The sequence below is a fragment of the Phodopus roborovskii genome, unplaced genomic scaffold (genome assembly GCF_943737965.1).
Source record: "Phodopus roborovskii unplaced genomic scaffold, PHOROB, whole genome shotgun sequence".
Classification (NCBI taxonomy): Eukaryota; Metazoa; Chordata; class Mammalia; order Rodentia; family Cricetidae; genus Phodopus; species Phodopus roborovskii.
In genome coordinates, this window is record NW_026126481.1 from 1,438,755 (window position 1) to 1,453,470 (window position 14,716).

Here is a 14,716-nt window from a genome sequence, read left to right on the forward strand (position 1 = left end):
ACAGGCACTCTGTATTGGGGTGGCACCAACCTTAGTTCCCATCTCCTTACCAGGAAGGCAGTACAAATGGCGAGGAGCCATTTGGGTACTGGGAATGAACTAACCCATTCTAACATCAAGGCCCAAACTTCCTTAGCCTCACATATCTTCCCTCTCACCTGCTAGTGCTATCTACCCCCTAGTTGCAATCAGGCAGAACAGTTTTGCATCATCCCCAGAAGAGGAATTCAAGGCTCCTTTTGGAAAATGCTGATGTCCTTACTCCAGTTCTATTTTCTTAGTATCTTCATGAAGGGAGACCTTTAGAAAATAGACCCTCAAATCCCTCTTTTTTTTAAAAAAAAAATCCTTGGACCAGATGTGTGTGGAACTCATGAATAACACAAAACCTCCAGTAAGGTGAGCCAGCAGGTCATCACTATACAGGGAAGATAGGCATCTTCACAATGTGTGGGATAAGGACAGGCAGAAATAGCAAGAAATTGGCTTATCAAATAAATCTGGGTGTTAAATTCACAAGAGAACTTTCAGGGTTTGAAACTGAGGCAAAGAGGTTGCACGTCTGTACAAGGTTCTCAAAAATTGACCCATTTGTTTTGAGAGAAGAGGAGGTGTCGCAAACAAACAGTTTATGGAGTCCTTCCCAAAGGTCTTTTGAACACTTTGACTAGGTGGGCCAGGAGTGAAGCTGTGTTGTCCTTGTCTGTGGGGTCCTATCACATGTGACTTTGACATACCCTGTTCTATTGAACCAATCCCTGACAGCACTGTTGCCCTAGACTCTGAGCTACTTTGCCGAGCCAGAGAGAAGGGGACCAGAAAGGGAGGCATTAGTAACCTGTATGAGGCTCACAGGAACATTCAGGACTAAAAGGAAAACCAATAGGACAAGACTGTGGCAGCCAACTGGCGAATACTGCGGTTCCATAAGGAAGGAACCACACTGCCGGCTTTTCAAAGCACAGAGAAACCCCAGACTCCTCTTTGAACGAGTTTTGCTTATTTGTTCTTTTGGCTTTTGTTTGTTGGTTTGAGACAGAGTCTCATAATATATCCTTTGTTATGAATCTTGCGCTGACCTGGAACTTGTTATGTAGCCCAGACTAGTCTCAAACTTGCAGTCCTCCTACCTCAACTTCCCAAATGCTGGGATTACAGGTGTGAGCCACTATTCCTGCCAATAAAAAAAATGTTTGAAACCCAAAGCACTGAAAATTTAAACATTGGCCTATTGACTAACGAGTATAATCCTGGGGAAGGGAGAATAGTCTTAAGATAGGGGCTAATCACCAGTGAAGACAGAGAGAGCAAGGCTTACTTGGCTTCCAGGGCTAGGGCAATGATGCCAGCAGCCATGGGGGCTGAGGCTGATGTTCCAGTATGATTGTCCGTGCATCGTTGCCTTAGATCAGTAGTGATCTGAAAAACAAAAGTGAAAAAATTTAGGCCCCGAGGACAGCCTGGGTCATAGCAAGAAGTTTAGTTACAAAGTAGATGGAGAGGAATATGAGATAAATTTCAAATTCAATGTTTCCAGACCTCTTTGACTATTTTTTCCCCCAAAGGATTGCCTGTATAAGACAAACTTGACTGGAAACTGTCTTCTTTAAAAGCAGAACAGGAACAGGGCGAAGTACAGCTCAGGACCTCAAGGTCATGCACATATCTCCTGAGAGTCTGCAGTTTAAGTACCTTGTGTGTCCCACCTCAGTTCCACTCTGGATTAAAGTGGAAAATTTTCAATTGACGCACACTTTAAACTAATTAAACGTGTTAAATGAACACCCAGACACCACACCTGGGGTCAGTAGATGAAAGGATAAACTATACAGCTTCTCCATTCTCCAAATTATAAGTTTGGGGGAGTAGCAGGTCTCAAGAAAAAGTCCCTGCTCACAAGTGAGCTTTGCTTGTGGACTTTTTGTAGAATTCATAAGAATGTTGCATGGATGAGTCAAGGCTTCCTTAAAGGTTTCACATGGACGGGAAAAGCAAGGGTTGAGCTCCTGTATCTGACACATAGATAAGGCAGTGTCAACTTCTACATTATATACAAGAGATTAGCTACTTTTCCATTTTTACCTTGCAATCAAAAATGTGAAAACTAGATCATTTTATTTTCTTGGCTCGAATCCAGTTCACTTCAGCTCTGACTGAATTGTATTACTATTCATCAGAGGCAATGGTTCCCAGTCTGTGTTTCATTATTGTCTCGCTAAGAAAGAAAATTAAAATTTAAATTCTCCTTAACAAGAAAAATTAAGTACTATAGAATATGACTCTAGAAACCATTGTACTACCCCTCAGATTAAAAAAAAAAAAAAAACTTCCCTCCTGGACAGCAATCCAGTTTGTCCCCTTGGGACTGATTTTGTGTTTGATGGGGAAATGAATCAGTGGACATGCCGCTGTCACTGGATGACATCAGTAACCCTTTCTTTGGCACGAACACAAGTGTGTCACCACACATTACAGAGAAGAGAGCTGATGGGAAAGTATTATGGAGCAGAAAGAAGGTGAGTGGAGGCACAAGAATGCACATCCTTTGTCTTTCTAAGAGGACTGAGATGAGCTGAAATTAGTTTAGGAAGCTGGTGGACACCCCTCCCCCACAATCACCCTTAGGACTCTCTTCTATGCCACAGGAGTCTGAACGGAATTTTCCATCGTGGTGTAGACCTAGAGCAGCATCTTAGCTCACACAGTTTTCCACGACGGAGCATGTTCATTGTCTCTTTTGGCATATGGAATGCTGCCAGATGACCCGTATCATGTAAGTATGAACACTGACACAAAAGAAGTGGGAAAATAAATATTTAGAACCACAGAGATATGGGTATGTAGGTGAACAGAACTGTACTCACCAACATGTAAAGAAACTTCGTAGGCTTTTAATTGACTTTAAAAAGGTGTAATGTAAGTTAACACTCTGGGCAGTTTTTGTGTGTATGGCATCGTTACCTACAGCACCGCTGTCTTGGGTCTCTAGGACCTTTCTCATCTGCAGGAATGAAACTCAGAATAACAACTGCCTCCCATTACTATTATGGTTCCTGCTGTGGTGTGTTTGATTAAGTACCTCACCTAAATGAGATCACTTAGAATCCGTCTCTTACTGATTGGATTAATTCAGGTACATGGTGTCCTGAAGCACGTGACAAAGCCCTTCTTCAAATAAACAAAAACAAACAACAACCCCCCCCAAACAGACAAATATTTATTGTGCTTTATTTTCCAAATCCCTTATCTGTTGATAGACATTGGGCTTTCTTCCACCGTTGGCTGCTGAACAGTGTTCCAGATGTACACAAAATGCAGAACACTTTTGGAAATCTGATTTTAAGTGCCCTTGAATATAATACCTGAAGTGGGGTTGCTGGGGCAGAGAGGTGGCTCAGTGGGTACAACACTTACTATGTAACCCTGGCAAACTGAATTGGATATCTTAACATCATGTAAAGGTAGACGAAGAGATCTGCTCCTACCCTCACATAGCATATGCTCACAAGTCATAAGTAATTTTTTAGAAAAGAATTTCTACCCCACTTTCTATCATGGGGGACCTCTAATCATTTTCTGAGGTACAGGTGAAGCCCAGCAGGAAGACACAGAAAGGGCTTGTTTCTAGGTCTCCAGAGTCTCTGCTTTTGAGAGTTAGTCTTGAGAGACAACATTTTTAGTATTTTACCTCATCCCATGGTCATATTTCTTTGTGTAAGTGATAATTTTTTTTCAATGAACTGTGACTAGATTCTATTTCCCTACTTATTCTTCAGCTATATCAGACACTTTCAATGCACAAACTTAGGTTCACAATAAACATTCCGAGAAGTGTGTTCAGCATTGTTGAACCTCACAAATAGCCAGCTCTGGCCAAACATGAGCAGGAAATAGTTGAGGATGCAGTATCCATAGCACAGACATGCATAATCATTTTATAGTACCAGGCACACACATATATATGCTTACATTTAGATATACCAATGGTGTGTCAAATTCTATCAACTTTGACAACTTTGTGTGGAATTCAAGTCATTGTTAAACTCTTTTTTTTTTCTTCAATCTTTTGAACTAAATGAAAGGAGTTGGAAGGGAGTGGAGCAGGAAGGTGATGGGAACTTGGAGGTTAAAAGACTCAGGGAAAAGAAGAAACAAAAACATTCCCTCCCTTCTCTGCTCTAAGTGGAATTCCAGCTGGGTCATTTCAATGGGAAGTTACTGTCAGTGAAAGAGATGTCCAGGTGTAAATTACCAGGAGCATCTAAGGTAAGGTTCTCACCACTAAAAGAAGCCAGAGTACCAGGGAATATTTATGTCTATCTGCAGAAAGAAAAAGCAATGATCACAGTGGAATGTGCAATCTAGAAGAAAAAAATGATGCTTTAAAACCAGAACAATTTGGGGTAACCCCACTCATCACAAGGCACAGGATACATAACATAGGATCTATCAATGCACCTGGAAGGAAACTGGCATCCAGCATACAGCCCACAACATAGGGCAGATGTGCTCCTGCATCAGACTGCCTCGAGAATGTCTCAGGATTTGGTCTCAATCCCAGTGGCAGTCTTGCCTGCTCCAAATTCCCTCAATTCACCACCCAAATCAGAAACAGAACTTGTATCCAAAGAACTGAAGTTGCTCAAGAAAATATCATTTGCATCCATCACTGAGAAGGAAACTGGAGAGGATGCGGGCCCTGAGCACATCAAAGCTATCCTGATGGGCAAATTAGATTTCCAGCCTCATAGGATCAGCAGCAGATGGGGTTTTGGGCTCCACAACATTAAGGATGTCATCTTTACTTGGTGAGCCAGGCAGGGTATTGTTCAGCTCTAGCCATGATCCATGAGAAGAAGCATCACTTTTCTCACTAGGCTTTTATTTCCTAATACTTCACAGTTCATTATTGGAGCTGATTGGGCTTTTGACTGTTGCCTGATACCATTCTTCAGGGAATCCCAGTGCAGATTGATTTGAGCCCTAAGTGACAAGCTTTTATGGCAACCTACAGTAAGTGTCCTCTCTCCCTGGTGCTCTGTGATCCTTTTTATTTTGAAGGTGCCAGATTGCCTTATACCTGTTAAAGAGCAACTGAAATGATATTTTTAAAACATGAAATGATTTTGCTGTCTGTTGGTCTGAATTTGTTCCTAGTGCTTACTTGGATTTGGGTTGGAAATGCATTTGTTGAGCTGTGTTAGACACAACAATTGTGGTGAAGGGTGGAGACAACGAGCTAGGGGTAGCACAATATTAAGCACAAGGACATGAAAAGAAATAAGAATCACTGAATGATTTCGGTGCCCATAGATGTCACCAAGATTGGCGCAGAATTCAGTGATTAGGAATAATTCAGTATAAAACACCAACCACTCCCATATTACTAAGAGACCCTAGAGATGTGGAATGCAAGGGGTGAGGCTGCTTATCTAAAAGGGGAACCTGTATTGTGTCATTTCTATAACCCGTAATGTACAGCTGAGTTCCATTTTGCAACAGAAGCAATTATTTCTTTGCTAAGTGGAACGAAACTGCTTGCATCAAGCTCCCTTAGACCTCGCTTCATTTTACACTATGAACTTTTCCATTTATTTATAAACACTTCAAGGTCACTTCTCTTCAGACTATTCAAATTCAGGACTCTAAGAAACTTAGTATCATCCCAGAAAATTTATGTGGGTATTAATCTCAACCCAAGAATTAGCCAGGTGGTGGTGATATACACCTTTAATCCCAGAATTTGGGGGGCAGAAGGAGGCAATCTCTGTGATTTTGAAGCTAGCCTTGTCTATAAAGTGAGTTCCAGGACAGGACAGACCAATCAACCAACCAATAAATAAAACAAAAACCAATCCGAGAATTAAAGTGTAGCCATCACAATTCCAGACTCAAGACTTCTTCTCAAACTACCACTGTTTGCAACTGATGGTGAGCGAGGAAATATGCCTGGGTGTAGAACATTCCACACAACCACAGGACGTTTACAAGGAAAGTATTATATCATTACCAGCTAAAGAAGAGGAGGTTCAGCAAAGGCTAATTAACTTGTTCCAGGATACACAGCAACAAAGCAGCCAGCAAGTGGGGAAAATATTAAATTCTGAACCAGCAATGTAAGAAAAAGCAAAGTTTTAGAGTGCAGTCAACCCATGAGGACAAGAGCAAGAGTCAGACTTCCAGCCATGACTTTAGTGACAGCAGAACAGCCTTGGTGCCCTAGCCTGCCAGCAAGCGGGTACAGCAAGCCAGCACAGTTCCTGTATGCTTTGTGATGTTCTGAGGAGAATGTGGGTCAAACTACTGAGCACATCTGGACTTGTTCTTCTATTTATTTACTCATGAAACAGAAAGAATGAGTTTTTTCTTCTTCTTTTTTTTTTTTTAAAGAAAGAAAGATATTTTCTAAACCCAAAGGAGCAGAGGAGAGGGCAGAGAAGGATCTGATGTGAACAGGTTGAAACAGGAGTGGGTACAGGAGGAGGAGGAGGAGGATGGAGAGCAGGGCACCACGGCAGGGGGCGTGTGAGTGCTTGGAATCATTGAGAGCAGTGGGGTAATTCCTCTACTTGGAGTGGTCATGTGGCCACCGCCGACATATTCCAGGCTGCATGTGTGTTTGAACATATAGAAGTAAAATGATATCAGAAGAAGAGAGCAGAATGCTCAAAATGTGGCTCAGGGAATCTCTCCAGACAGGAGCCCAAAGGAGCCCAAAACCTAATCAGCAGGACAAACTACTCAGGGTCAGGTTCTAAAGGAATGGTAATTTCCTCAAACAGGAATGACTGAATAGAGTTTTAGTTACAGTAGATATTTGGGGAAAGCTATGAAAATAGTGAGGCTTAAAGGCAAAATTTTTTGACTGCTTGTATGGCATAAATTTTATGTTTTTCCATAGTAAATATCTCGATAAATGTTTACCTTCCATGAAGGTTATTTTTACATGGCTATTTCTGCATGGACACTTATGGAGCTCCAGCTCTAGCCAAGAGCAGCCTCTTGGTTCTCAAGTAGTTTCCACTCTGGCATGCAAAGCAGACAGTAAATGAAGAGTGTAGACAATAGTGTCAAGTGAGACTAAGTATACTGGGAAGCGAAGCTGACTGAGAAGAGGGTGGTGGAAGGCAGGAGCCTGCATGCAGTGAGCTCAGAGGCACATGCCTTTGGAAAATGAAAGGTGAGGATGCCTAGCTCAACGGATGCACCAGGCAACGTGCCCAGAGAAGCCCTCGGAAGAGGATGCAGCCCTGCTTTGATTATACAGAGGCACCACCTTGGGAGTCTGTTGCTAACACTGCTTCAGGTTTGTGTGTTTGACAGAGGAGATGATGCAAAGGGTAGCAGCCAGAAATTCGATTAGGAAGAGCAAGGTAGTAAAGTGTGGTAGACAGCTATTAAGAGAACACCAGGTCAGCAAGCACCCATCTCTACATAGCCCCACACTGGATGGCCCTGACAAGTGTGGGGTGCATGACGGCACACTGATGATAGCCAGGCTTGGACCTCATTCGGCTTGACTGGAATCTAGGCACTCCCAACAGACCAGCTGTGTGTTTTCTTTTCCTAGCCTTTCGAGTTTCTGCTTTCCCATCTGTGAATTGAACAAGGCGATCCCTTTCCACAGGATTTTCATGATACCATGACAGTTTGCAGCCAACATGCTGAGTGCTGTGTCAGGTTCTCATGAGAAGGGCCACATTTTTATGACATGTTATGGCAACTGCAAATGTATCACACGAGATACAGAATATTATGTACACAATTATGTTGAGAAAAACATTACTTCAAGTCATGGCTTTAAACTAGCTAGTCAGGGTGGGCTGGAGAGGTAGTTCGGTGGTTAAGAGAGCATACTGATCTAGTAGAGGATCCGAGCACGGCTCCCAGCACCCAGGTCAACTGGCTTACAACTACCTGTAATTGCAGATCCTGGGAAACTGATACATCTGGTTTCCGAGGGCACCTGCACTAATGTGTATACACACAGCTCTCAGAGTACACACAATTAAAAATAATGAAAATAAATCTTAAAAAAAATAATTGTTTAGCGGATGTGACAAGTCATTGCAGAAATCATAGCACTAGGAAGGCTGAGGCAGAAGGGCCACAGGATCAGCTTGGGCTAAATGAGATTTTTTTTTTTGTAAACACTCAATAATAATTCCTGATCATTTTGTTTAGAAAGAGTTTCTTGTTAGACTCTCAACATTCTGAATGCTTCATTTGCTGGAATAAGCTGTCAGGACACCAAGGTCCCAAGTCTATGTGAGTGTGAATATAATCCCCAAACCTACTGTTGAGTTACTAGTAATGGCAGGACATAGCAGTCCTCACTGTATTTTGAAACCCAGAGCAAGCTTTCCTGCTTTCAAGTCATGAAAAGCCCTTTTGTCCCAGATATGTAAAGTTTATTTAACAAAGTGCTTTCCCAGAAGCAGACGAGAGATCTTTCTTGTCCCTCAGATTCTCAGCAGCTGTCTCGGTTCAAATCACAAAGGTGCTCTTAGGAATGAAGAATGACAACTGTGTTTTTCTGGAGAGGCAGCAAATGACAGAAGGAAATGAATGGCTCGGAGAAGGGACCCTGTACAAAGAAGACACTGCCACCCCCTTAGCACTCAATCAAGGATGCCACTAACAGGATGCAGGCATCACCCAGAGACCACAGGCGTCTGGGTTCAAAGCCTGGTGGTGGCAAGGTCCTGGGCGCACTGTGGGCTTATTCGTCATCTTGACATCTGGAAGGAAAGGGGGTCAGCTGGACCATAAAATTCTGCTGTTGCTGCCAATTCCAGTCATGTTCAGGCTGTGAACATGTTCCTGATCACAGTGGCTTTCTTTATGGGGTTGGTGGAACAGACCACAGGATTTTATGGATTGGAAAAATGAAGGTGCAACAAGAAGCTCTATGAAAAGAGATGGGACCAAGTAACCTTCCAGGGTGCAGAAGGCTGGACAGGCCTAACGAAAATGATGCCAGCCACTGACAGAGCCATACCCACAACAGGCACTCAGACTCAGGCTGCCACTATCCTTGGTCTCTTACTGTCTGGTGGGAATCTCTCAGGCCATGTGGGTGTCACTTCAATTTTACAGGTGAGGTCAAGACTCTGAGGCTTAATACTAGGTAGTCAGTATGAAGTCAGAATAGCTTCAAAGTAGCTATTCAAATAGCTTCCAAATTTCTTCTCCAATTGTGGGTATTTTGAGGGTACAGTCAAAAAAGAAAAGAATTGAAGAACTAGACAGAGAGAAGGAAAAATGCAGAGATGAGTAAGTTTTTGGCCTTTGTAATGAGAAACTGCTTCCCTTATCATGTGATGCATTCCATCAGAGATGTGGGGCACACTTCCTACTGTTTTGATAATCTGTCCACTAGAGAACAAGCTTCTTTTAGAGAAGGCATGTATGGAACTACCATCCCCACAGCAATGATGCCACAGGGAACAACAGAACTGGACGAGTCACAAGATGCTTGGGAGCAAGTGTAAGCTTGCTGTAGATCCTCAGACTCTAGAGCTAAACTCTCATCCCAGAGTTTCTCAGGCACTTCGTGATGCAGACACGGGTGTCACAGAGCACTGGAAGACAGGAGCAACAAGCTAGGGGATACACAGTTTACTATCGAAAAGTAAAAGAGACATATCCAGATGTTTACAGTTGTATAATGAAGTCAACTTCATCTCTGCACTTTCTCCTTATGTATTTTACTTTGTGTTTAGAGTTAGTTCATTGATAATGACTGAGGAGGTACTGAGAGATGGACTTGTATACATACAGGGTGCTTTGCCTTAATGTACATCTATGTACCACATATGTGCAGTGTCCACAGAGGTCAGAAGAAGACACTGCATAGCTTGGGATTGGAATGGTTGTGAGCTGCTACGTAGATCCTGGGAACCAAACCCAGCTTTCGTAATGGCTGAACCATCTTTCCATCCTCAGACTCATGAATATTTTTTAAATCCAGTCATTGGGGATGAATTAAGGAAATGTAACTAAACTATGTACTAAAATACAATTGGGAAACCAGACATAAAAATCTTACAACAAACAAGCTATTAACAGGAGATTAATACCTATAAATTACCTTCACACAAGAGGCAAATGCTCTGAACCTGAGGTGTTTGGACTACAGAATTTTTCTCCAGGTTTTTGGATGCTTGAACAGGATGAAATATTTGGGGAATTAGAATTCCTTTATGCTTCACGTGAACATGTTGCACACACAGCCTGTCTATAACTTTATATACTTTAAATGATTTTAATGCTTTAAATAGTCTCCAACTGTGGAGTCATATCAGTGCTACATAGCTGTTGGACTTAGGGTTTTGGATTTGGGGGTTGGCAGAGTGAACTTGCAGTGGCTCTCCCACTGCTGCTGAAATATGAGATGCCACTCCACAGTGTGACCCGTCCCTGTGTGACTCCTCAAACATTACATGCAACAGCTTAGCTGGGCATTTGAAAGATGAATCCTGAGACACTTTACACAACCATAATCAGGAGAAGATGAATGGAATTTGACCTTTAGAATTAGCAGCGCTGTGGTAGGAGTTCTAAGATTCAGCTTAGGCTGAGTCTTTTATTGGCTTGTGTCTCCCCCAATTATTTCATCAATGGCCCTATGAACTACAAAATATTATACCCTCACATTATAAGAAAATGGCTCAAGTGACACAAACTCAGGTAGGCTGAACTAATAACCTGAACTCTGAATTCTTTAGCTGTTTGGCTAGACAGCAGTACAGGGGAGTGAACAGGGTACACATCACTGCAATTCCATAATTCCCCATTCAGAAGACTACAGTAGACTTAGAAAAGCACAGCTGGCACAGGGTTAGTACAAATTGGATAAATACAGCCCCTTGGTATCTGCAAAGGACTGGTTTCAGGGACCCTAAAATCTGTGAATGTTTAAGTCTGGCATGTAAAATACAATGACATAGTACATAGTATGTCTCACATCCTTCCTTAGACACTACCCAATCTCTAGATTGCTTTAATATACCACAAGTGCTTTAAATGCATTTGCAATACTGTATTGTTTACTGAATAAAGACTACTAAAAAATATCTTCAAGGTAATTTCAATGTGGTGTGGTTGGTTGGTCTGTAGATGAAGATCACATGGATACAGACAGGGAAATGTGTGATTGTGAGTTTTCTTATAGACTTTTTTGTTCATAATGAATTAGCTACATGAGACACTAGCGAAAGGGGTACTAAGCTGAGAATCACATGTTGATTCTAGTTTTTATTCTGCCACTATAAGTGTAAATGTAGATCAATCAATTGCTCTTTATAAAACTGAAGCTTAATCATGGTCAATGGTATACTAATACTCAGATATCACGATCCAGACAAGCATCTTCCAGGAATCAGCGACAGGCTGTTAATGTTCACAGTGACTTATTTAGTACCATCAGCTAATCTGAACTGTAGCTTCCATATGCTATTTCTACATATTTATGGATCTCTCTTTGTCTTTCAATGTGAACACTGAAGAAATGGATAGTAATAGGCACTCAAAAGTTACATACTATTTTCTTATCATAGGATTCTCCACTGCTGTAGGTTGTGGCCAGTGTAGATGAACACTCTTCTAAGTACCATGGTTTCTTTCCACTTTCAGCTGTACTGCTGATGGAGATGGTATAGATGCTGTTGGTATAGCCATCACAAGAGCAGTGGTCTTTGCTCCTTCCACCATTGCCAGATGCCCAGACAAACACAGAGCCAAGGCCTCTCCGCCCCTGTTGACAGATAGAGAAAGTTAGAGACATGAGAAGACAGGAACCCCAGGTTGTAGACTTAGAGATGATCAGAACCATTAAAACCAAGTATTTGAAGAATGAAAGTGGTGGAGTTTTAATGAAATATTGGGTTTAACAAGCCTTGGGGAGGAAAGTTAAGGAGAGTTGTCTTAAAAAAAAAGGCAATGTTATACTAAGAATGATCAACATTTACAAACTTAGCATAATTATAACTGCTTTACAGACTCAGGCTGAAATTTTCAACAAATATGTGAAGCCAACACTTTTTTCCCTCTATGATGGAAATGAAGAACTGAAGTATCAAGCTTTAGTGACGATTCTCAGTGATAAAAGATGTATCAGGGAAAGACAAATTTGAATACAGACTTCAGATTTGATTTAATCAATATTGTTTTAAATCTTCACACCTATTGTAAAGGGAGGTTGTAATGTAATGTTGTTTGATACTTGAGAACACAAAGTATAAAGAAGTCTATGCCAAATCCTATTGTTTGGAAAGGCAGTAGTGTTATATCATGCTTTATAGAATAGATCAACTCACCATTCCCCAAAATGCTAAGAAGTGAGGCACGGTTTCCATTAAAATTTCTATCTTAAAATTGCTGCAAGAGTACCTTGAAGTCCTACATAGTGTAATGAATAGCAGCAAAGGAGAGCAATGATGAATGAGGTAAAACATATATTTGCCTCTTTGCTACCTAAATTCCTAAGAATTAAAAAAAGATCAATTTAAAGCCGGAAGGCACACTGAAGGATGTCTACAGCAAACCCATCATCTTCGACTTAGCATTTGAGAATAAAATCATGCACTGGTGAGGGCTGAGTCTTTCTTCAAGGCCATAGCATGGAAGGAGAAACATGTGTGACAGTTATAGTATGAATCTAAAATGGCCCGACAAGCTCATGTTCTGAGCACTCGTTTCCCAGCTGGTAACTCTATTCGGGGAGGCCTTGGCACCTGCAGGATACAAGGTCTGGCTGATTAACATAGGGCCATATGGTGGCCTCTGTAGGCTACGACAAGGACCTGGTCTAATGGGATGAAAACATCCCTCACCCTCGCCTCCATGGTAGACTAAGCCAGTCTACTACACTTTCCACACAGAATAGGCTAAAACTTTCTGAAACTGAAAGTCAAAGTAAGCTTTTCTGGCATCAGGTTGTTTCTGTCAGTATTTTGGTCACCGTTTTGTGAAAGTTGCTCATTTAAAAAGCCAAATATAGTGACAGCAAAGGATCTAGACTGCACAATAAATTCTTCTTGATCTTGAATCCTTAGGGGACAGAATATTTATAGTCTGATGAGATCAAGATGAATACATATTTCTTTTTATTCTTTCAACTGTAAAATTATAATGTTGTCTACACTCCCTCCCCCAAACAAAAGAAAACAAGAATGACAGTAACTGCCAGAGAGAGACCCAGTTGCTATAACTAATGGACATCTTTGTCTGCTCAACTACCCCTGATTTCCCATCATAACACTTAGAGAACCTAGGCTGTAGAAATAATAAAAATCTAGAAGAATGTAGACATGATCACACCATCATAAACTACGACTTGGTCAATGCTTTGTCCAGCATTTGCCGGAAGTCTCTCACCTCAGTGTGAACAGTTAAACTCACACCTAGACCTCAGAGTAAGAAGACAGCCAGAAGAATGAGCAATGTTCCAGTTATCAACAGCACACTCCCTCTTTCAGAGACCGAGAGGCATTCTATTGGCCAATAGCATGGTCATATTGCAACTTACCTGGGCAGGTCAAAAGAATGCATGGAAAGGCAGAAGACCTACCTGAATTAACCAATACTGTAATAGATGATAGTTTTAATTAGCAGATGGTACAGTGCACAACACGAGCCTATTATATCATCACCATTTTAGAAATGAACAGTGCATCTCAGAAGTGCTCACTAATGCCAAGCTTAGAACAGGAGCCAGAACCTAAGCCATTCATTTAGAGTTGTATCCTGAGCAAATGGGACTGGATTGAGATTACTTCTCTGTTTTTAGTAAAGCCTCTTGTTTCTTCACTCAAGCCTGGAATTGGAATCTAAGAGCAGGCTAGCTCCTGTTCTTTTGAGATCCTGCACAAATTTAGGGCCTATAAGCAAAGGATGCATGTCTGATCCTGAGCAGTACTAACAGGGAGGACATAGGTTTTAGCTCCCAAATCCTTCAGGAAACCTCAACCCTAATGTGGCTCCTCATAAGTATGAACAGTAGACACTCTATTATTGCAAGATTCACAAATGACATCATTATTTATAGCGGTTCTCAACCTTCCTAATGCCTAGCTCCTCATGTTGTGGTGACCCCAACCATAAAATTATTTGTTTGCTACTTCATAACTGTAATTTTATTACTGTTATGAATTGTAAGGTGAATATCTGTGTTTCCAATGGTCTAAGGTGACCCCTGTGAAAGGGTCATTCAACCCCCAAAGGGGTTATGACCCACAGGTTGAGAACCACTGCTATAGAGGCATTATGACACCACTTAAGGTGTCCTTTAGCAATTTAAAAGGATGAAAGGATCATGGATTGCTGCTGTCTTAAAAATGTCCCATACAGAGGTGACTTCCTTGTATCAAACAGATAATTGGTGGGGAATTCTTTTATAAACAAACATAGATAAATAAAGGGCCAGGTTAGGTAGGGCACATTTTTAGTCCCAACTCAGGCAGGCAGAAGTAAGCAGATCTCTGTAAGTTCAAAGCCAGACTGGGCTATGTAGTGAATTCTAGACCATCCAGCACTACATAGAAAGACTGTGTGTCACAAATAAACAAAAGATGATAAGTACAGAAATCTGAAAGGACTGCACATGTTCACTAGGCTTCTGAGTTCTGGGCGTGGGGAGAGAGAAGTCATTGGGGCCAAGTATGGAGGGGTACTAGGATTTGGGAAACTATCCTAAACTAAGGTTACCCCTGCA

The 14,716-nt window shown here is 41.6% G+C and overlaps 1 protein-coding gene across 1 annotated transcript in view; it reads right to left on the reverse strand.

The window, feature by feature from the left end:
- The window catches only part of Pcsk5 (proprotein convertase subtilisin/kexin type 5), a 409,247-nt gene that overhangs the window by 210,579 nt on the left and 183,952 nt on the right, over positions 1-14,716 (reverse strand). The window contains exons 8-9 of the mRNA XM_051194065.1: positions 11,546-11,758; positions 1,319-1,419 (exon numbers count right to left, since the gene is read on the reverse strand). Coding sequence (XP_051050022.1) covers positions 1,319-1,419; positions 11,546-11,758 — 314 coding nt within the window. The remainder of the gene's footprint in view (positions 1-1,318; positions 1,420-11,545; positions 11,759-14,716) is intronic.